This window comes from Symphalangus syndactylus, chromosome 17 (genome assembly GCF_028878055.3).
Source record: "Symphalangus syndactylus isolate Jambi chromosome 17, NHGRI_mSymSyn1-v2.1_pri, whole genome shotgun sequence".
NCBI lineage: Eukaryota > Metazoa > Chordata > Mammalia > Primates > Hylobatidae > Symphalangus > Symphalangus syndactylus.
The window spans coordinates 95,337,185-95,359,026 of NC_072439.2; the positions used below are offsets into that span (position 1 = coordinate 95,337,185).

At 40.4% G+C, this 21,842-nt stretch overlaps 1 protein-coding gene across 30 annotated transcripts in view; it reads left to right on the forward strand.

Annotated features, from left to right (window-relative positions):
• OPA1 (OPA1 mitochondrial dynamin like GTPase) overlaps window positions 1–21,842 on the forward strand; it is a 100,996-nt gene that overhangs the window by 4,849 nt on the left and 74,305 nt on the right. For 14 of the 30 annotated variants that reach the window (XR_010116510.1, XM_063620558.1, XM_063620567.1 and 11 more), the window contains exons 2-6: window positions 16,882–17,200; window positions 17,838–17,934; window positions 19,603–19,710; window positions 20,207–20,260; window positions 21,276–21,343. Coding sequence is in view for 29 of the 30 variants with exons in the window: in XM_063620558.1 (XP_063476628.1) it covers window positions 16,882–17,200; window positions 17,838–17,934; window positions 19,603–19,710; window positions 20,207–20,260; window positions 21,276–21,343 (646 nt within the window). In the remaining variant the exon portion in view is untranslated. The remainder of the gene's footprint in view (window positions 1–16,881; window positions 17,201–17,837; window positions 17,935–19,602; window positions 19,711–20,206; window positions 20,261–21,275; window positions 21,344–21,842) is intronic. The other 16 variants (XM_063620572.1, XM_063620561.1, XM_063620563.1 and 13 more) reach the window with 5 other exon arrangements.

Genomic DNA, 21,842 nt, shown 5'->3' on the forward strand with positions numbered 1-21,842 from the left:
TGAGGCAGGAGGATCACACTTGAGCCCAAATAGGCGGGGCTGCAGTGAGCCCTGATAATGCCATTGCACTCCACCTTGGGCAACAGAGCAAGACTTCGTCTCAAAAATAAATAATAAATATGGGAGGAGAGATTTTGACTTTAGATTCCTCAAAGGGCAGGAGGAAAGAGAATTCCAAACAGCAATTCACCTTTAATGGGAGGAAGATCGCTTAATTTTACATGAGGGAGAAGAGGATTGGTGGAGATACAGTAGGTGAACAGTTTTTATATGAGGAAGTTGAACATGTGTCATTCTAATAGCTTCCATTCTCTGTGAAGTAGAGGGCAAGGTCATCTACTGAGAGTTGGGGGAGGTCAAGAGAGATAAGGGGAGATTAGAAGAGCTTGGAGAACGAGAAATACTCCTAGCAGAGAATGGAAGAATGAATTGCTAAGAGAGATGAAGTAGGATTAAGTAGTTTTGAGGGCCCTGTTGAGATGTGCTTCCAGTTGGGTGTGATTTTCTCCAGTAGTGCTTTATTTCCCTGGGTACAGGCAGAGAGAAAAACAATAAGGCGCATGTAGGGTTTGTATTTTGTTGGACAAGTCAAACAAAATTCAGAGGACGAGAGAGTTTAGAATATTTGCAAAAGAGTTATTGAAACAATGAACCGCATAATCTAAGGTGGTAAGTGGGTGAATAGATAAGGAGGATGTGAATAGGTAAGGAGAAGAAAGAAATATCAGATTATTGATTATTGACAGTGACTCTCTAATACAGCTATTTTGCCATTTTAACCGATTAAGAAACTAAGGCTTTAGGAAATTCATAATTTGCCCTAACTGCACAGCTAGTAAGCAGTGGAAATGTGATTGGAACCAGAGTTCTTCTGACTCAATAGACTAAATGGATGTAAGGATGTAGTTGAAAGAAGGGTGAGCTAAATGTTGTGGAACCTTGAGCTCTTTCTCTGGTTGATATGCCTCTCTGTAAGTGATAACATGGGTCACACTGGATAAAACCTTGTGGTGATTGGTGACTTTCCTTTGTCCTTCCTCCTGTGCCTAGTCTGGCGAATATCTGCCTTTCCCTTTCCTTTCTCATTGCTGCCACCTAACTTTAGGCTCTTCCCCTTACATCTAGGTAACTGAAATAAGATCACCTTTTCGTTCCCCTTCTGATTTACTTTGACCTAACATTATCTTTACTATTTTCTCTAAATTACTGTTTCATTAGTCTTATTCTACTCAGGAACTCTGTAGTTCCCCATTGCCTACGGAAAAAAGTTGAGCCGCAGCCTTATATTCAGTGACTCTTCAATTGGATATTCAGTCCAGTTTTACTCCTCTTGTGAGCCTTCTATGCCAGCTCCTTGGGTCTCTTGCCCTTTCATTGTCTCATCTCTGCACCCTTCTTTTTTTTTTTTTTTTTTGTACTTTTTTGGTTTTCTTTTTGGTTTCTTTTTTTGTTTTATTTATTAAACCTCCATCACACTTCATCCTATAGAGTTTTGAACCACAGCAAGGTGCAGTATCATCCTGGGGCTCTGGAGGAAGTGGCAGGGAGTCCAGAATGTCACCTTAGCTTCTTATCTGGGGCCACGTATATTTCTGCATCTGCTGCTTCCCACACTCTTGCCCACAAGTGTCGCTTGTGGAAATAATTTGAGATTTACTGTCTGGCTGACCCTAGTTTCAATCTCTTTTCCACCATTTGCTAATCATTCTACCTTGGGCAAAACATAGTATTAAAAGAAAACTTCAGACAAGTTAAATATGATGGAGTTTAATTGAGCAAAGAAAAAAATGATTCACAAATTGGGCAGTCTTCAGAATCACCACAGATTCAGAGAGACTCCAGGGGTGCCTCATGGTCAGAACAAATTTATAGACAGAAAAGGTAAAGTGACCTACAGGAATCAGAACTGAGACATAGAAACAGTGAGATTGGTTATAGCTCGGCGTTTGCCTTATTTGAATGCAGTTTGAACACTCAGCAGTCTATGAGTGGTTGAAGTATGGCCGCTAGGATTGGCCAACACTCAGCTGTTATTACAGATGCATACTACTAAGTTAGGTTCTCGATTTTGTCTGCCTATTAAGCTAGGTTACAGTTCGTCCACAAGGACTCAAATATAAAAGTACGGAGTCCTTTTCAGGCCATATTTAGTTCGCTTTAACAATTCCCCCCTTTTGTTCAGCCCCTCAATGTAGAGAGATTGACCAAAACTTTAGGCATTGACACCACTCTCTGTCACCATCATAAAGACTTATTTGGTCTCAGTGTGGAACTCACAAGTCGTCTTTAGTTTCAGTATGGAGTCTCACACGTCTTCTTTGGTGTTAATAGGGAATTCACAAGTCGCGGCTTTGTACCAGCTAAATGATTCTTTATGTTCTTGCTGATCCAGTTGGAGCAAGACCATTCAACTGTCAATGTATAGCTGCATACAAAACATTTAAGACTTGAGAGTATATAGTGTGCCAAGGGGACTGTTATTATGACTGTCAAGAGGACACCATCAAAATGCTAAGGTGTACTCCTTAATAAAAGTTCTTATGAAATGAACTGAACCGAATTAGCCAAGTTAAGGTTCAGACAATAAAAGCAGTTCAGCAGTATTAGGTTCTGATTGGTCAGAGTCTTCATTTGGAGTATGATAGTGATTAAGGATCATAGTTCGCTGTAAAGTAGCTTGACTTAAAGAGGTACTCATTTTCATTGTTACCTTAGTAATATAAGTCATAATAACTTGGAAACCTGCTAGAAGAAATATAAAGATTAGAAACCCTTGGAAAACCCAAGCTTGCCATTCACCACTTAGGATGCCTGCAAACCAACTGTTAGTTGCTCCTATAAACATATCATGGGTTCCTTTCTCTTGAGAGATTTCTTTATTGTACTCGGTGGCAGTGTCTAAGGAAACAGCAGGATCAGGCACCTTTTAAATTAAGCTTTCTGTAGTAACAGAATCAGGGGAGAGATAAGTACAAAATTCAGTTTTGTTTAACACCAAACATAGGCCTCCAGCTTGAGCAAAAAGAAGATCTAAGACTGCATGATTTTCCATTAAGTGTTTTTGTTGAATATGTATGTTGTCATGTGCCTTTCTGAGAGTAGCTTCTACCCATCTGAAACCCTGGGAGGTCTGATTGGCTACAAAATCCAAGAATTTTCCCAGTATACAAATTAGCGTTAAATTCCGTACAAATGGTACTTCACTACCACCAAGAGTGAGCCCCCAGGAACCCCACTGGAATCTTTCCCTGGTAGAAACTACCTTATCCTCGTCTATTTCGAGGCTAGTGCTAATTTCAGTTGATCATTTTGGCCTCCAATTATAAAGGCTATCATGAGAATTTTCAGGGGAAGCAATTGGAAAGGCAGGAGTGGGCCAGGCCAGATAACAACAACGGAACCAACCAAGGAGGCAGAACAGAATATGCAGATTCTCCACAGACCCAATAGAGACCCTCAGGGGTTGGAAAAGGGGGCCACCTAGTTGTATTTGAGCAGGGATCATTCAGGTTTGTTCGACCATGAATCTGTGTAGCTCCGGAATAACATCCAGTGGGAAATTTACTTTTCTGTGGCCCCTTTATAGTGTGTTGTAAGGGTGTATAACCACATCTAGTAAAAAGAGACCCTACTGGATATAATCCGGTTACATTATACAAGGAATCACTCGTACTAACATAAGTAATCCCCAGATCTTGAGTACGTGATGCCTGCAAGCGCAATATACGTTTTGCAGGCATCACTTGGATTGGTTTTTTATATTTGGTGTGATCGATTTATCAGTTGAAAAAGTGTTGTTTTTAGTGAGTGTAGGAAAGCAAGTACTAGTGATGTTTAGAGTATCAAGAATAGCTTTCCATTCTTCCCTTGGGGTTTCAGGGTGGCTCACTGGGAAACGTGGAGGGGCACGTGGAATCATTTCCTGATTTTTTGTCATTAGCCCACAAACCCAACAGTTACCCTGGTTTTGTGCTAGAGCATAAGCTCGAGCTGAAGCCATCCACTGATTATGGTCCCACGGATTTTCATGTAAGGAAAAGGAAAGGATTAGGGCAAAAAATAAGGAAAACAGAAGAACACACAAGGCTTTCATGGTGGTAGAGAAGTCTTGATCTGTGATCTAGGGAAAGCTGTCTGCAGCCAGGATGCTGTCTGCTTCTGGGAAGAGATTTCCCTGGTCAGCTTTACCTTAAAGTCTCCAACGGGTATATAGTTCCAGGATTCTGAGGGGGCCCTTTTGAGTTGTGAGATGTGGACCCACGGTTCAAAGCCCTGAAGCTTCTCTGCACTGTGGGTGGTGAGAAGGACTTGGTATGTTCCCATCCAACGAGGTTCAAGAGTGATCTTCCTCTGATGTCATTTCCAGAAGGCCCAGTCTCCAGGTTCCAGACCATGGAGGGTTTGATTGTCCTCAGTTGGTGGATCTCAAAATGCTTCCTTTACCTGGTGGAAGTATACTTTGGCATAATACATTAAAGCCTCGCAGTATTTAGTCATATCAGAGTTTAACAGAGCAGGAGAAGCATGAGATGCTATTATTAGGGACATGGGCCTCCCAGTGACTATTTCATAAGGGGTCAATTTATGTAACAGGAGTGAATCTGATTGCCATTAAAGCCAAAAGGTAGTACTTTGGCCAAGGCAACTCAATTGATTCAGTTAACTTGGCCAGTTTCAGTTTTCAAATGCCATTTGTTCTTTCAAGCTTTCCTGAAGACTGAGGGTAATAAGGACAATGGTAATGCCACTGTGTCAGTAACACCTTATTTAACTGCTTTATAACTTGCCCAGTAAAATGAGTTCCTCTATCACTGGAGATTTTTAGAGGGATCCCCCATAAAGGAAAAACATTTTCTAATAATTTCTTAGCTATGGTCACAGCATCAGCTTTCCTACATGGGAAGGCTTTTATCCAACCAGAAAACATGCAAACTATTACAAGAACATACTGATAACCCATTGAGGGTGGTAACTGAATGAAGTCCATCTGTAAATGTTCAAATGGTCCATCAGGTGGTGGAAATATACTGCCTCAAGTTTTTCTGGGATTATGAGTTTGCCCGGTCAAACATTGATTATAAACCATTTTAGCAATTTCAGAATAGTCACCCCACCAGTATTTTTTGATAATTTGGATCACTTTGTTCCATGATGAGCTGTGGAGAGCTTTCAATAGTGGAAGCTTCAAAGATTCAGGAAGGACCAGGCGGCCGTCCGGGCCCTCTGTGAGTCTTTGCTTCCCGTTAAATTTATATCCTTTTAGATACCAATTTTGTTTTTCCAAATCAGATGCGTTGCACTGTTTATTAAATAGGTCATCATAAGGAAATTCGCTTGGATTAATCTTATGGAGTTCATTCAGATTGCATATCTTGATGGTTTCAGCACTAGCTGATTTGGCATAAAAATCTGCTAAAGCATTTCCCTGATATTTGGGTTCATTTCTACAAGTGTGAGCTTCAGTCTTAATAACAGCAATCTGCATTTGTAACAGGATAGCAGAAAGGAGCTCATCTGTTTGGAGTCCATTTTTGATGGGGATCCCACTAGAGGTGAGAAACCTTCGTAGTTTCCATATCATGCCAAATCACATACTACTCCAAAGCATATCTACTATCCATAAATATTTACTGACTTTTCCTTAGCTATGTGACATGTTCAGGTAAGGGCAGAAAGTTCTGCAGGTTGGGCTGACTTGAATTGAAGAGTTCCCTTCTCTATTAACTCATTTTGGGTGGTAACAGCATATCTTGCCTGATATTTTTTTTCCTCAGTTTTTGGCATAGGACCCATCAACAAAAAGTATTAATTCAGGATTATCCAGTGGAGTATCTTGTATATCAACACGAGGGGCCACTATTTCTGATACTACACTTGTACGGTTGTGGTCTTCACCATCAGGCAGAGATAACAGCGTAGCAGGCTTAAGTAGATTACGGCCTTTTAGATGAAGATAAGAAGGAGATAGGAGAAGTAATTCATAAGATGTTAGTCTACTCCCTGAAAAATGCTGGGTTTGATTGGAATTTAGTAGACTTTCCGCAGCATGTGGGACTTGCACCTTAAGTTCATTTCCTAAAACCAGATCTGATGAAGCTTCTACCAGCTTGGCGGCTGCTGCTACTGCTTTTAAACAACTAGGATATGCCTTAGAGACTGGGCCTAATTGCAGGCTATAGTATGCAGTGGTCCTATGTTTAGCACTGTGTTCCTGATTGTTACATTCATGAACAAACAAAGTGAAAGGTTTAGTGTAATTTGGAAGTCCTAAAGCTGGGGGCTGTTGTAAGGCCAACTCCATTTGGCTAAAAGCCTGCTCATGACTATCTTCCCAAGGTAAAGGCTCTGGTACAGCATTTTTAGTGAGCTCATACAGTGGTGAAGCTATTAAGGAAAAATTTGGAACCCAGGATCTGCAATATCCTGCAAGCCTAAGAAAGCCTTTTGTCTTTTGGTTGCAGGTTGAGGACAACTTTAAATAGGTTTTATCCTCTCAGGTAAGAGTGAAATCCCTTCAGCAGCCAAGTCATGTCCCAAATAGTGGACTTTTTCTTTTGAAAATTGAAGTTTTCGCCAGGCGTGGTGGCTAATGCCTGTAATCCCAGCACTTTGGGAGGCCGAGGCAGGCTGATCACCTGAGGTCAGGAGTTCAAGGACAGCCTGACCAACATGGAGAAACCCTGTCTCTACTAAAAATACAAAATTAGCCAGGCATGGTGGCGCATGCCTGTAATCCCAGCTACTCGGGAGGCTGAGGCAGGAGAATTGCTTGAACCCGGGAGGCAGAGGTTGCGGTGAGTCAATATCGTGCCATTGCACTCCAGCCTGGGCAACAAGAGTGAAACTCCATCTCAAAAAAAAGAAAAAATTGAAGTTTTTCCATTGAAGCCTTGTGACCTTTATATGCAAGTTGCTGTGAAAGGTAAACTGAGTCAATTTCCGAGCACTCCTTAATAGGAGAGCATAACAATAAGTTATCTACATACTGAATGAGAGTAGAATTTTGAGGAAACTGTAGTGTCATTAACTCCTGATGCAGTGCCTGGGGAAAATATGAAGGGGCTTCAGTAAACCCTTGTGGCATTACACTCCAGGTGTACTGCTGATTTTTCCAAGTAAAGGCAAACAAGTATTGACTTTCTTTATGGAATGCTAGAGAAGGCTGAGCCAAGATCTATTACTGTGGACAACTTGGAATCAGTGGGTACATTAGGTTATAAAGTATTAGGATTTGGGACTACAGGAAATCTTGGTATTACAATTTTATTAATTGCCTGTAAATCTGGAACAAAGCTCCAGCCTCATCCATTTTGTTTTTTTAACTGGTAGGATTAGAGTGTTACAGGGGCTGGTGCATGGAATTATGAGTGCTTGTTTAATTAAATCTTCTACAATTGGTGAGAGCCCTTGAAAGTTGCTTCAGGTTTTAGTGGATATTGTGGTAATTAGGCAAAGGTTTAGAATGACCTGTTTGTACTTTTATAGGTTCTACACTTTTAATTCTTCCTATATCAGTTGGGGAAGAGGCCCATAAACATTTAGGTGTTTTCGAAAGATCAGGGGTATTACAAAATACCCCTTGAGTTTCGATCTTATCAATTTCTGCCTGTAGACAGCATAACAATTCTGGTTCAGGAGAATCAGGAAAACTCTTAAGATTATTTCTGTTTCTGAGGAAAATTTTAGGTGCCCTTTTAGCTTTGAAAGTAAATCTTGCCCTACCAAGTTTACTGGAGCAGTATCACATAGTAAAAAACTGTGTTTTTCTGAAAGGGGGCTCAGAGTTAATTGGATGGGTTCAGATATGGGAACCTCTTGAACTTGATTTGAAACCCCTGTCACAGAAATGACCTTTTTACTCCGAGGTATTTGTTGGCTTATTAAAGTGGGGTTTATGGTAGATTGAGTAGCCTTGGTATCCATAAGTACTATACACAACTCCCTGTTTATTTTAACCTCTGTTTCCCCATGTTCCTTTAAAGGTATTACGGGGAGCAATCCACCGGAGAATCCCTTGGAGCCTCCTTAAAGTTGATTATTGTCAGGAGGACTAAGGTCTCCTGGACTCCCTCTAGTGGTGAAACAGTTTGGCCTAGAAGGAGGTTTATCAGCGGGCAATCCCTTTTCCAGTGCCCCAGTTGTTTGCAATACAGGCAGACATCTTGGGGTAAAGAACTTCTTGTTCTAGGACCTCTTGATTTGATTTTTTAAAATATAATTTTAAAAATATTTTCCAAAGTGTGACTTAAAAAAATTTTTTTTATGATACTTTAAGTTTTAGAGTACATGTGCACAACGTGCAGGTTTGTTACATATATATACATGTGCAATGTTGGTGTGCTGCACCCATTAACTCGTCATTTACATCAGGTATATCTCCTAATGCTATCCCTCCCTCCTTCCCCCACCCCACAACAGGCCCCAGTGTGGGATGTTCCCATTCCTGTGTCCAAGTGTTCTCATTGTTCAATTCCCACCTATGAGTGAGAACATGGCAGTGTTTGGTTTTTTGTCCTTGCGATAGTTTGCTGAGAATGATTGTTTCCAGCTTCATCCATGTCCCTACAAAGGACATGAACTCATCATTTTTTATGGCTCCATAGTATTCCATGGTTTATATGTGCCACATTTTCTTAATTCAGTCTATCATTGATGGACATTTGGGTTGGTTCCAAGTCTTTGCTATTGTGAATAGTGCCGCAATAAACGTACGTGTGCATGTGTCTTTATAGCAGCATGATTTATAGTCCTTTGGGTATATACCCAGTAATGGGATGGCTGGGTCAAATGGTATTTCTAGTTCTAGATCCCTGAGGGATCACCACACTGACTTCCACAATGGTTGAACTAGTTTACAGTCCCACCAACAGTGTAAAAATGTTCCTATTTCTCCACATCCTCTCCAGCACCTGTTGTTTCCTGACTTTTTAATGATGGCCATTCTAACTGGTGTGAGATGGTGTCTCATTGTGGTTTTGATTTGCATTTCTCTGATGGCCAGTGATGATGAGCATTTTTTCATGTCTTTTGGCTGCATAAATGTCTTCTTTTGAGAAGTGTCTGTTCATATCCTTCGCTCACTTGTTGATGGGGTTGTTTGTTTTTCTCTTGTAAATTTGTTTGAGTTCTTTGTAGATTCTAGATATTAGCCCTTTGTCAGATGAGAAGTTTGCAAAAATTTTCTTCCATTCTGTAGGTTGCCTGTTCACTCTGATGGTAGTTTCTTTTGCTGTGCAGAAGCTCTTTAGTTTAATTAGATCCCATTTGTCAATTTCGGCTTTTGCTGCCATTGCTTTTGGTGTTTTAGACATGAAGTCCTTGTCCATGCCTATGTCCTGAATGGTATTGCCTAGGTTTTCTTCTAGGGTTTTTATGGTTTTAGGTCTAACATGTAAGTCTTTAATCCATCTTGAATTAATTTTTGTATAAGGTGTAAGGAAGGGATCCAGTTTCAGCTTTCTACATATGGCTAGCCAGTTTTCCCAGCACCATTTATTAAATAGGGAATCGTTTCCCCATTTCTTGTTTTTGTCAGGTTTGTCAAAGATCAGATGGTTGTAGATATGTGGCATTATTTCTGAGGGCTCTGTTCTGTTCTATTGGTCTATATCTCTGTTTTGGTACCACTACCATACTGTTTTGGCTACTGTAGCCTTAGTATAGTTTGAAGTCAGGTAGCGTGATGCCTCCAGCTTTGTTCTTTTGGTTTAGGATTGACTTGGCGATGCGGGCTCTTTTTTGGTTTCATATGAACTTTAAAGTAGTTTTTTCCAATTCTGTGAAGAAAGTCATTGGTAGCTTGATGGGGATGGCATTGAATCTATAAATTACCCTGGGCAATTTGGCCATTTTCACGATATTGATTCTTCCGACCCATGAGCATGGAATGTTCTTCCATTTGTTTGTATCCTCTTTTATTTCATTGAGCAGTGGTTTGTAGTTCTCCTTGAAGAGGTCCTTCACATCCCTTGTAAGTTGGATTCCTAGTTATTTTATTCTCTTTGAAGCAATTGTGAATGGGAGTTGACTGATGATTTGGCTCTCTGTCTGTTATTGGTGTATAAGAACGCTCTCTTTTCTTCTTTGTTAGTCTTGCTAGTGGTCTATCAATTTTGTTGATCTCTTCAAAAAACCAGCTTCTGGATTCATTGATTTTTTGAAGGTTTTTTTGTGTCTCTGTCTCCTTCAGTTCTGCTCTGATCTTAGTTATTTCTTGCCTTCTGCTGGCTTTTGAATGTGTTTTCTCTTGCTTCTCTAGTTCTTTTAATTGTGACGTTAGGGTGTCAATTTTAGATCTTTCCTGCTTTCTCTTGTGGGCATTTAGTGCTATAAATTTCCCTCTACACACTGCTTTGAATGTGTCCCAGAGATTCTGGTATGTTGTGTCTTTGTTCTCGTTGGTTTCAAAGAACATCTTTACTTCTGCCTTCATTTCATTATGTACCCAGTAGTCATTCAGGAGCAGGTTGTTCAGTTTCCATGTAGTTGAGCGGTTTTGAGTGAGTTTCTTAATCCTGAGTTCTAGTTTGATTGCACTGTGGTCTGAGAGACAGTTTGTTATAATTTCTATTATTTTACATTCGCTGAGGAGTGCTTTACTTCCAACTATGTGGTCAATTTTGGAATAAGTGTAGTGTGGTGCTAAGAAGAATGTATATTCTGTTGATTTGGGGTGGAGAGTTCTGTAGATGTCTATTAGGTCCGCTTGGTGCAGAGCTGAGTTCAATTCCTGGATATCCTTGTTAACTTTCTCTCTCGTTGATCTGTCTAATGTTGACAGTGGGGTGTTAAAGTCTCCCATTATTATTGTGTGGGAGTCTAAGTGTCTTTGTAGGTCACTCAGGACTTGCTGTATGAATCTGGGTGCTCCTGTATTGGGTGTATATATATTTAGGATAGTTAGCTCTTCTTGTTGAATTGATCCCTTTACCATTGTGTAATGGCCTTCTTTGTCTCTTTTGATCTTTGTTGGTTTAAAGTCTGTTTTATCAGAGACTAGGATTGCAACCCCTGCCTTTTTTTGTTTTCCATTTGCTTGGTAGATCTTCCTCCATCCCTTTATTTTGAGCCTATGTGTGTCTCTGCACGTGAGATGGGTTTCCTGAATACAGCACACTAATGGGTCTTGACTCTTTATCCAGTTTGCCAATCTGTGTCTTTTAATTGGAGCATTTAGCCCATTTACGTTTAAGGTTAATATTGTTATGTGTGAATTTGATCCTGTCATTATGATGTTAGCTGGTTATTTTGCTCGTTAGTTGATGCAGTTTCTTCCTAGCCTCGATGGTCTTTACAATTTGGCATGTTTTTGCAGTGGCTGGTACCGGTTGTTCCTTTCCATGTTTAGTGCTTCCTTCAGGAGCTCTTTTAGGGCAGGCCTGGTGGTGACAAAATCTCTCAGCATTTGCTTGTCTGTAAAGTATTTTATTTCTCCTTCACTTATGAAGCTTAGTTTGGCTGGATATGAAATTCTCGGTTGAAAATTCTTTTCTTTAAGAATGTTGAAAATCGGCCCCCACTCTTCTGGCTTGTAGAGTTTCTGCTGAGAGATCAGCTGTTAGTCTGATGGGCTTCCCTTTGTGGGTAACCCGACCTTTCTCTCTGGCTGCCCTTAACATTTTTCCTTCATTTCAAATTTGGTGAATCTGACAATTATGTGTCTTGGAGTTGCTCTTCTTGAGGAGTATCTTTGTGGCGTTCTCTGTATTTCCTGAATTTGAATGTTGGCCTGCCTTGCTTGATTGGGGAAGTTCTCCTGGATAATATCCTGCAGAGTGTTTTCCAACTTGGTTCCATTCTCCCCGTCACTTTCAGGTACACCAGTCAGACGTAGATTTGGTCTTTTCACATAGTCCCATATTTCTTGGAGGTTTTGTTCATTTCTTTTTATTCTTTTTTCTCTAAACTTCTCTTCCCACTTCATTTCATTCATTTGATCTTCCATCGCTGATACCCTTTCTTCCAGTTGATCGAATCGGCTACTGAAGCTTGTGCATCCGTCACATAGTTCTTGTGCCTTGGTTTTCAGCTCCATCAGGTCCTTTAAGGACTTCTCTGCATTGGTTATTGTAGTTAGCCATTCATCTAATTTTTTTTCAAGGTTTTTAACTTCTTTGCCATGGGTTCAAACTTCCTCCTTTAGCTCAGAGAAGTTTGATCATCTGAAGCCTTCTTCTCTCAACTCGTCAAAGTCATTCTCTGTCCAGCTTTGTTCCATTGCTGGTGAGGAGCTGCGTTCCTTTGGAGGAGGAGAGGTGCTCTGATTTTTAGAATTTTCAGTTTTTCTGCTCTGTTTTTTCCCCATCTTTGTGGTTTTATCTACCTTTGGTCTTTGATGATGGTGATCTACAGATGGGTTTTCGTGTGGATGTCCTTTCTATTTGTTAGTTTTCCTTCTAACAGTCAGGACCCTCAACTGCAGGTCTGTTGGAGTTTGCTGGAGGTCCACTCCAGACCATGTTTGCCTGGGTATCAGCAGCGGAGGATGCAGAACAGCGAATATTGGTGAACAGCAGATGTTGCTGCCTGATCATTCCTCTGGAAATTTTGTCTCAGAGAGGTACCCGGCCATGTGAGGTGTCAGTCTGCCCCTACTGGGGGGTACCTCCCAGTTAGGCTACTCGGGGGTCAGGGACCCACTTGAGGAGGCAGTCTGTCCGTTCTCAGATCTCAAGCTGTGTGCTGGGAGAACCACTACTCTCTTCCAAGCTGTCAGACAGGGACATTTAAGTCTGCAGAGGTTTCTGCTGCCTTTTGTTCGGCTATGCCCTGCCCCCAGAGGTGGAGTCTACAGAGGCAGGCAGGCCTCCTTGAGCTGTGGTGGGCTCCACCCAGTTCGAGCTTCTCGGCCGCTTTGTTTACCTGCTGAAGCCTCAGCAATGGCAGGCACCCCTCCCCCAGCCTCGCTGCCACCTTGCAGTTTGATCTCAGACTGCTGTGCTAGCAATGAGTGAGGCTCTGCGGGCATAGGACCCTCTGAGCCAGGCGCGGGATATAGTCTCCTGGTGTGCCGTTTGCTAAGACCATCGGAAAAGCGCAGTATTAGGGTAGGAGTGACCCTATTTTCCAGGTGCCGTCTGTCACCCCTTTCCTTGGCTAGGAAAGGGAATTCCCTGACCCCTTGCGTTTCCCGGGTGAGGCGATGCCTCGCCCTGCTTTGGATCATGCTCAGTGTGCTGCACCCGCTGTCCTGCACCCACTGTCCAACAGTCCCCAGTGAGATGAACCCAGTACCTCAGATGGAAATGCAGAAATCACCCGTCTTCTGCATCACTCAAGCTGGGAGCTGTAGACTGGAGCTGTTCCTATTTGGCCATCTTGGAACCGCCCGATTGTGATTTAAAATGAGAACGAGATGGTCCCTTTGGTTCCTCATCCCTGTAACTGTTGCAATTGAAGGGGCATAAGCTTGTTAGCCTTTTGAGTTTTTTCTTGCTCTAGAGTCCTCTCAAAATGCTCAGCTAGGTTGGGCACGATGGCTCACGCCTGTAATCCCAGCACTTTGGGAGGCCAAGGTGGGAGGATGACGAGGTCAGGAGATGGAGACCATCCTGGCTAAGATGGTGAAATCCCATTTCTACTAAAAATACAAAAATTAGCCGGGCATGGTGGCACACGCCTGTAGTCCCAGCTACTTGGGAGGCTGAGGCAAGAGAATCGCCTGAACCTGGGAGGCGGAGGTTGCAGTGAGCTGAGATTGCGCCACTACACTCTAGCCTAGGTGACAGAGCAGGACTCCACCTCAAAAAAAAAAAAAAAAAAAAAAAAAAAAGTTCAGCTAAGGCCACCAATTCAGTCACATCTCTAACTTCCCATTGCAACTTATGGTTTTTAGTTAAACTGCTAAGTTCAGGATGGAGTCCATTTATAAGTAAAGCAGTTAATGCTGTTCTGCTGTTCAGCCCCTGCAGGGAATGCTCCTTGCTGTACTTTGAGCCCAGAATGTTTCACAAATATTTCTAAGCGACTTCTGTAATCTGAAACTGGTTCATCTTTTCTTTTCTTTTTTTTTTTTTTTTTTTTTTTTTTTTTTTGCTTACAAGATTGTATGATGGACCAATTTTTTGTGGAAAAATTTTAGGAACTGAATGTAAAAGGTTTTCAGCGATTTTTCTAGCTATTTTTGGTCCTTCTCGTGAGGAGGTCTTGGAGGGGCCTTTAAAATATCCTCCTCAGGTTTGTCCCATTCTGCTGCTGCCATCCATTTCCAAGCTTCACCAGCCCCCAGTATCATATGAATAAAGTGGTAAATTCATGAAGTCCTGGATCATAAGCTCCTATTAGGATTCTAAATTCCTCAGTAAATTTTTGAGACTTTTCCCTTGGACCAGGGAAGTCCTTCACCATAGGGCTAAGCTCAGTTTTAGACCATGGAGTGAAAGTAGTTACAGCAGGCAGGCCTGGCTGATCAGGTCTCACTTTGTAAGACATCTGTTTAACTTCCTTTTTTTTTTTTTTTTTTTTTTTAATCGTCTCCAGGGTGAAAGTGTAATTTAACAAAAAGGTTAGCGGACTCAGAGTATGTAGGTAGAGACGGACAAAGAAGGAACAGTCCAAGTTAGATCAAAGTACAGTCTTCTTTCTTCATGTCCTTGGTCTGTTGCTTAAGCTTTTCATTTGGTTTTTGCAAATAATCTTTTAAGGAGGCACTTTTTAATTCACTTAGTCTTTTGGAGGCTTTTGCGTATCCATGAGAGAATACATCCCACTGTATTTGTGGGGGCTTTGATCCCCTTTTTCTAATATGCCTTGCAAACAAACTATCCAAATTAAAACTTCTCCATTGTGGCCATCTTAATTCTAAGTTTTCTTTAGTGATGTTAACCCATTTTTCTAAAAATGCACACATTCTGGGCCCATAATTTTTATACATAAAGTTAGCTGGAGTCCCTGAAGATAGAGTCCTAGAATCCTTGGATTGAGATGATCCCATTATTAAATAAGATACCTATCTGAGGCCTCTAACTGAATCCAATCCAGTTAATTATCGAATCCAATTTGATCTTGGGTCCAGTCCAGGTTAAGTATTGCTCGAGTAAACTCGGAGAGCTCAAAACACAAGTTAGTGGAGCTCGGAATCCGAGAGAAAACTCACCCATGACCTCCAGTTACAATCAAGAGACCAGTGACTGCAACGGGTTCAGCGGGTACCTTGCCAGGTCACCTGGTGTTCCTGGGGGTTGCCGGAGTTTTTCTTCAAATCCCACTTCTGACACCAGATCTGTTAAAGAAAACTTCAGACAAGTTAAATTTGATGGAGTTTAATTGAGCAAAGAAAATAAACACTTTGCAAATCAGGCAGCCTCCAGAATTGAATGCAGTTTGAACACTTAGCAGTCTATTAGTGCTTGAAGTATGGCCACTGGGATTGGCCAACACTCAGCTGTTATTACAGATGCCTACTACTCAGGTTTTCGATTTTGTCTGCCTATTATGCTAGGTTATGGTTCGTCCACAAGAATGCAAATATAGAACTATGGAGTCCTTCTCAGGCCATATTTAGTTCGCTTTAACAATACTTAAAAAAAAAAAACAAATTTGTAAAATAAGGATACTTAACCTTACTGGGTGTTTCTGAGAGTTAACATTTATATAGTTAACGCTATAGTGAAAACAGCTAGTGTAATGTCTGGTATGTATAGGAACACAAGAGATACCGCTTTCCCCATATCCCCATACCATTCTTCACAGCATTGCTCCTGTCTTCCTTGATTCCTCCTCCTTCTTCTGTGTTTTTGTTTTTGTTTTTTTGGAGATGGAGTCTCACTCTGTTGCCCAGGCTGGAGTGCAGTGGTACGATCTCAGCTCACTGCAACCTCTGCCTCCTGGGTTCAAGTGATTCTCCTGCCTCAGCCTCCTGAATAGCTGGGATTACAGGCACACACCCCCACACTCAGCTAATTTTTGTATTTTTAGTAGGGATGGGGTTTCACCATGTTGGCCAGGCTGGTCTTGAACTCCTGACCTCAGGTGATCTGCCCGCCTCAGCCTCCCAAAGTGCTGGGATTACAGGTGTGAGCCACCACTCCCAGCCTCCTCCTTCTTAAGAAGTTTCCAGTCCCATGTAATTAAAGGAATTAATATTTATTAACTACTTAGAATCAAGACCGGCCCTGATTATTAGTAGCAACTAATTGTAAGCAAGCAACTATGTATGCAACTGTGAGTGTATGTTAAGATATGGTTGTTGGTAACCTTTCATTCTCTTCAGGAAGAAGTGGGTGGAGCTCTACAGTCAATGTGTACATTTAAATTCTGTTCTCTTTTGAGCTTTTTTGCTACTTTCATTTTTCTGGGGATCCAGGTGCTTGAGTTGGGATTGATTAACTTCCTTAATTCCCACCCCTGTGCTGTCAGGATCGGGAGACATAGATGAAGGTGTTCTAAACTGCTAGAAATTTTGTTTTTGAAAGCAGAAGTTTGCATGCATTTTTGTTTTCAACTTTTACTTACAGTGAATAGTAGTTAATAAAATAAGTCCCTGCCTTTTCTCTCTTGGTTTCAATTCCTGAGACCAGGATCATAGCCCACGTATTAGAGTGGAGTCCCACTGCTTTCGTTTGAATCCTGCCTTTATTTCTCACGTCAGTGTGACTTTGGGCAAGTTATTGAAGTCTTTGCACCACATTTTCCTCATCTGTAAAATGGGGATAATACTAGTACTTTCTACATGGGATTATTAGCAGGATTAAATGAGATAGCACATACTGTAACCATGTCTGGCACATAGTCAATGGTTAGTAAATGTGAACTATTGTGTGACATTGTGGTTAGTCACGTATGGGGGTGTGTGTGTTTCCTTTAGTGTATTGCTCTTTTTATGTCATTTCCTTTGTACTGTTACCCTATCTGATCTTTCTTCCATATTGATTTTTCTTTCAGTGAGGTCTGCCAGTCTTTAGTGAAACACAGCTCTGGAATAAAAGGAAGTTTACCACTACAAAAACTACATCTGGTTTCACGAAGCATTTATCATTCACATCATCCTACCTTAAAGCTTCAACGACCCCAATTAAGGACATCCTTTCAGCAGTTCTCTTCTCTGACAAACCTTCCTTTACGTAAACTGAAATTCTCTCCAATTAAATATGGCTACCAGCCTCGCAGGAATTTTTGGCCAGCAAGATTAGCTACGAGACTCTTAAAACTTCGCTATCTCATACTAGGATCGGCTGTTGGGGGTGGCTACACAGCCAAAAAGGTGAACTTAACATTCCTACTGGTTTTCCAATTATTATATCATGATTAAGTTTCTATAGCATAAATCATTTTTCTTTTGTGTAGTGGAATACAATTGGATGTTTAAACATTTATTTTGTGTCTCTGCCATGGACTAGATTGTTTTAATGATGCTAATAGGAAGATGCCTTTAGAATCTTAGTTATAATTACAGGAAATTAAAATGGCCTACTGGAAGGAGCACAGGGCTGGGAATAGGAACACCTAGGTTTGATTTTGAGCTTTGACATTTAGTAGCACAGATGTGAAAGTCAGGTGGCATTCTCACACAAGCACTTCTTGGCAGGTCTGGGACCAGAGGCAAGGCGTCCTGTCTCCCAGTCTGTCTTCCTTCTACCCCACAGTACTATTTAGAGCAAAATTATGAAACCTGTTTGAAATAGGAGTATATTCTGAATTTTTACATTTTCCATGTTTAACAGAGGAGTGTTAATGTGTTTTATATGCTCGTTTGCTGAGGCCACTTACATTTGTTTCTTAAAAGTTTTGCACATAATACGTTATTCTTAGTAGATTAATGTGTTTTAATTACATAATTTTTCTTTACATGTTTATTTGGCATGCGGAGCATCTGATTGACACTCTTTCTTATCTTTTAGACTTTTGATCAGTGGAAAGATATGATACCGGACCTTAGTGAATATAAATGGATTGTGCCTGACATTGTGTGGGAAATTGATGAGTATATCGATTTTGGTTTGTATCATGAACATTAAAATACTTTTTTTGGTCATCTCGAGCAAAGAGAAATAGTTTATTGAGATAGTTTCTTAACTTATGAACCTAATATATCATAGTTTCATTTTAATGATATAAGTAATAGAATATCAATGAAAAAATCTGTACAGAAGAAATACCCAGTAGCCCATCATTTTACCACAGCTGCCACTAACCGTTTGGAGCATTTTCTTTTAATTATACTTACTATATGTGGTTAGTATCTTTTTAACTTATCGGTTGATTGAGACAGGATCTTGCTCTGTCACTCAGGCTGAAGTGCGGTCTTGGAATCATAACTCACTGCAGCCTTGAACTGGGCTTAAGCAGTACTTCCAACTCAGCCTCCCAAGTAGCCGGGACTACATGTGTGTGCCACCATGTCCGACTGATTTTTTAATTTCTTGTAGAGATGGGGTCTCACTATGTTGCCCAGGCTAGTCTCAAATTCCTTAGCTCAGACCTCTCACCTCAGCCTCTCAAAGCACTGAGATTACAAGTGTGAGCCACTATGCCTGGCTTGAGTTTTTTTCTTTTAATTTTTTTCTTTTCATGAATACTACCACAGAATAATATTTTAGTTCCCTTTTTAAAAATTATGTAATCATGGTGAATATACACTTTGGTATTTTGTCTTTTGCTACCTAACATATTTTGTCAGCATTTCCATGCTGCCAAGTAGCCTTTCTATTAATAATATCATTTTCTGCGTTATGTAATGTTGCCCAGAGCATATTTATTGTGACCCACCTAACTAGCTCCTTTTGATTGGATACGTTGGTTATCTACTTTTTGTAGCCAAGTTCTTTAAAAGTCTGTTAGTATCCACAGTAATTTCTTCTCTTAGTTGGCCACTGCCCTCCCTTTTTCAATAGGCGGATGAGAAAAAAGTATATTGGATAGCTATGATTGCCAGTACTTCATGGTGATCTTTAAGAAATATATTCTCCTCAAATTTTTAAAAAAACTTTGTCAGGTTTCTTAGTTTAGGTGTATGTGGAGGTGGAATTAATCTTTACTTGCACTTATTCACAGAATTTTTTTTTTTTTTTTGAGATGGAGTCTCACTCTGTCACCCAGGCTGGAGTGCAGTGGCGCGATCTCGGCTCACTGCTAGCTCCGCCTCCCGGGTTCATGCCATTCTCCTGCCTCAGCCTCTCCGAGTAGCTGGGACTACAGGCGCCCGCCACCACGCCTGGCTAATTTTTTGTATTTTTAGTAGAGACGGGGTTTCACGGTGGTCTCGATCTCCTGACCTCGTGATCCGCCCGCCTCGGCCTCCCAAAGTGCTAGAATTTATAAAGATAAAACTGTTCCATGTTGATGAATGTATTTGCAAAAAAAGCACACTTTCAAATTGTTCTTCTAATATTAATGAGGAGAGCTTTCAACTTGATGTATTTGCCAGTACCACAGCATAGCGGCTGAGAGCCTGTATTCTGGAGCTAGACTGCCTGGGCTGGAACCCGGGCTCCTCCACTTCCTTGCTGTGTACTTTAGTCTCTCATCTGTAAATGGGGTTGATAATAGTAGCTGTTTTGTAGGGTTGTCATGAGGATTAAACAAGTTAATACTTTAGCCCTTTATAAGAATAGTATCTGACATATTTTCTTAGTTTCATACTCTATATGTTTTGATGTTTTCCAGAGAAAATTAGAAAAGCCCTTCCTAATTCAGAAGACCTTGTAAAGTTAGCACCAGACTTTGACAAGATTGTTGAAAGCCTCAGCTTATTGAAGGACTTTTTTACCTCAGGTAAGGAAGAAGCTGTTTGATCTAATTTAAAAATTTAAGAAGCGTGGAGGAAAAATACATGGATTATTTGTTTATTCCCATTTTTTTTAAATTAACATATTTAGTACCAATGAAAAACAGGACATTTTTTAAAAAGATAAACACAAAATTTTGTTACACAATGGTTTTAATCTTTGTTTAGCCCAGTAAAATGGCAATTCATAAGCACTTAAACATACTTGGCTTTTAGTGAGGGGAAAAAATATCATTTGTTCTTGACAAGTAGATGAGACTTCCTATGTATTTGCTTTTCATAAGTGGTTGGACCAATTTGATGGTTTTAAAACAAATTTAAGTATGATAGACCATAATGAGTAGCATTTATTAAGTTTAATCCTGGCGTATTTGCCCGATTATTGCCCTATTGTAATATGAAATCTGAGATCTCAGACATCTTTGTTTGCTCATTTCTGTTAAATTTTACATTTCTATTTCCCCTTTTGCTGATTTTTCACAGGTCACAAATTGGTTAGTGAAGTCATAGGAGCTTCTGACCTACTTCTCTTGTTAGGTGTGTAAACAGACATTTTTGCTGACCTTAACATGCCTTTTAAATGCTTCTAATAAACTAGTTGCAAATAAAATTGCAGACCAAATTTATAATGCTGCTTATGCTGAATTTTAAAACCCCAGAACTACATTAGGCAAACTCATTATCCTTTAGGTGGAAATAATAATTATTCTGTGATAAAACTAAAATTCTTAAATATGTATGTGTATTATAAGATTAAAGCTATTAAAAGAAAATTTACTTAGCAAAAATATTTTCTTGAAATCTAATTGTTTTTGATAATTGAAATGAAAAGTAATTTTAGTTTGTCTCATCTGCCCTGTCATGGTTGACATTTAAATTTGTTTTCCGGCCGGGTGCGGTGGCTCATGCCTGTAATCCCAGCATTTTGGGGAGGCCAAGGCAGGCGGATCATGAGGTCAGGAGATTGAGACCATCCTGGCTAACACGGTGAAACCCCGTCTCTACTAAAAATACAAAAAATTAGCCGGGCGTGGTGGCACGTGCCTGTAGTCCTAGCTACTCGGGAGGCTGAGGCAGGAGAATTGCTTGAACCCAGGAGGCGGAGGTTGCAGTGAGCCAAGATTGTGCCGCTGCACTCCAGCCTGGGTGACAGAGGGAGATTCTGCCTCAAAAAAAAAAAAAAAAAAGAAAAAAAAATTGTTTTCCTAGTATACGTGGTCTGTAATGCCAGTGGTATGTGGCTGAACTGTAAGTACTCTCATGTAAAATAATCCTTACCAAAGATTGTCTTATTTTTTATTGTAATTTTCAGTTATATGTTTTTAATTGTTAGGTTAGACATATGCTGTGATTGCTATAGTTAGTATTTTTTTATTTTCTGCACAGGTTATCAGTCATGTTCCTTAAAATAAGAATAAAGGCGATTTGATTCTTTGAATCTGAGTTGCTCTAAAAATCCATTCACCTTTTCATTGACTCGATGTAATTTGAAATTCAGCTTAGACTCTTGACGTCACTGGAGAATGTGAAGGGTTGCATATTTATCTTTAAGGTTCTCCGGGAGAAACGGCGTTTAGAGCAACAGATCATGGATCTGAAAGTGACAAGCATTTTAGAAAGGTAAGTTTAAAAGAGAATTGTTCATGTAGGTAGTTTTGAAAGATTTTTTAAAGTTTTTACTTCTTTGGAAGATTTTAAAATGATAACATCTCAGAAGCAAATACAAAAACATCCAAGTAGAGATATTGTTACTAATCTTAGTGCGAAGTACAAGGTTTTACTTGGCAGTTCTGGAAACATAATTGAGAAGCCCATTTCTTTCACATATGTTCTGTGAAACATTAGTTTCGAGGGTTGTCCCCAAGAAAGAGTTTTGTTGTTAAAGTGTGGGGGGAGAAAGGCTCGTTTAGACAAAGCAAGCGGACTTCTTTTCTTTCCCTAGGACTTCTCATACTGTAATATACTCATGCACATTGTGAATTTCCAAGGAGTCAAAGCATACAGTGGTTTCCCAAATTACTTATCAACAGAACCCTTTTGCTCATGGAACATCGTATAGGGACTAGATTTCACTTTGGGGAAACTAGAAAGGGAATAGGAATTGGGTTATTAGGAAATA